At 56.1% G+C, this 1323-nt stretch overlaps 1 protein-coding gene across 1 annotated transcript in view; it reads left to right on the top strand.

Moving 5' to 3' along the window:
• The window catches only part of PHB2 (prohibitin 2), a gene marked incomplete at its 5' end in the record, with an annotated part of 4933 nt that extends 4757 nt beyond the window's left edge, over positions 1 to 176 (top strand). Inside the window, one exon of the mRNA XM_010157239.1 lies at positions 143 to 176. Coding sequence (XP_010155541.1) covers positions 143 to 176 — 34 coding nt within the window. The remainder of the gene's footprint in view (positions 1 to 142) is intronic.
• Between the last annotated feature and the right edge of the window lie 1147 nt (positions 177 to 1323).

Here is a 1323-nt window from a genome sequence, read left to right as displayed (position 1 = left end):
GGTGGGGCGGGGTGGCGCCACCCCCCCGGGCCTGCAGGGAGAGTGGTCCTGGGGGCGTGACACCCCCCGGGCCTGCAATGAGAGTCTGGTTCAGCTTTGCTTGTGCTTTCTGGACTCACAACAGGCTTTGTCTCCCTTTCAGTGACAGTCTCCTACTGAAACAAGGGAAGAAATGAGAGAAACCAAGGCCTCCTGGACCCACGGGCGCTGACCAGCGGAAGATACGAGTGAGAAGCTTTGAAGTCCCCCCACTAGTACTGTCTGCCCTCCCTTTGAAGTCGTTAATCTGGTAGCCAGATTGGTTTCCCGTGCCCCTGCTCCATCTGCAGTGATCCAGTTACAGGATTGGGCTCTGCTCCTGCAATCCCTTTCTCGCCCAGCAGTTAAATTTGGGGAGGGGGCAAGGGTGCTTACTGGTGTTAACCCACGTGGATGTAGTCATTCACCTCTAATCTTCGTTAATTTTTAGATTCCTGTAGGGTAAAATTGGACTTCTTTGGGGTTTTTTGGCCAAGCAAGGGAGTTCCGCTGCCATCAGCTCCAGGCTTTTTTGGGTAACTTTTGTTTCTTCTTCACTCTTGATGCCAAGAGAAACCTGGGACTGAATTCAGGAAAACGTCACTCACAGGGGGCCGGTCGCTGCCGGAATATCTCATTTGTGTCACTCTCGGCTCAGCGATTCTTTCAGACATTTGTAAAAATTAAAATCCCCGAAATTTACGCTGTGTCCGAGCGTGCTCAGTGCCACGGAAAGGGGTTGTTCTGCGCAGCGGGGGGGCGGTGGTGCAGGACTTTGGGTTGGTGGAAGGCAAAGTCGGGGTGTTGCGTGGGGGGGAATGAGGCGGTGGGGACGCTCACGTGGCTGCTGGGGTCCCCGGGGCCGGTTTTGTAGGTGCCTGTAGCTGCTAGGGCTGAGCTTTACGCGCTTCTCCCCGGCGCAGCGACTTGCTCCGCGTCCCAACCGCTGTCGTTCCCCCCTGGTGCGCTGGTTTCGGCGGGGATGGAGTGGATTTTCTCCGTGGTGGTTAGGATGGGGCTGTGGGTCGGGTCTGTGGCGACAGCAGCGGCGGGACGGGTTTTTTTCTGCGCACCGAGTCCAGTCCTCTTCCGCTTCTCACGCCACCCCACCGGCGAGTGGGCTGGAGGTGCACGAGCAGTTGAGAGGGGACACAGCAGAAAAAAGACACTTGTTTTTTTCCTTGTGCTTTTCTGGCCAAAAGTAGGAGAAATCTTCCCCCGCTGACCAAACCCTTCTGTGCTTGGGTTTCCAAGGCAAAACCTTGTCTCCTTCAGGGACTGACTTTTTCTGTGCCTCATTGCGCT

Source organism: Eurypyga helias, unplaced genomic scaffold, assembly GCF_000690775.1.
Source record: "Eurypyga helias isolate BGI_N326 unplaced genomic scaffold, ASM69077v1 scaffold28478, whole genome shotgun sequence".
In the NCBI taxonomy this organism is placed as follows: Eukaryota; Metazoa; Chordata; class Aves; order Eurypygiformes; family Eurypygidae; genus Eurypyga; species Eurypyga helias.
The sequence above is the reverse complement of the archived record's forward strand: the minus strand, read 5'-3'. Positions and strand labels throughout refer to the sequence as shown.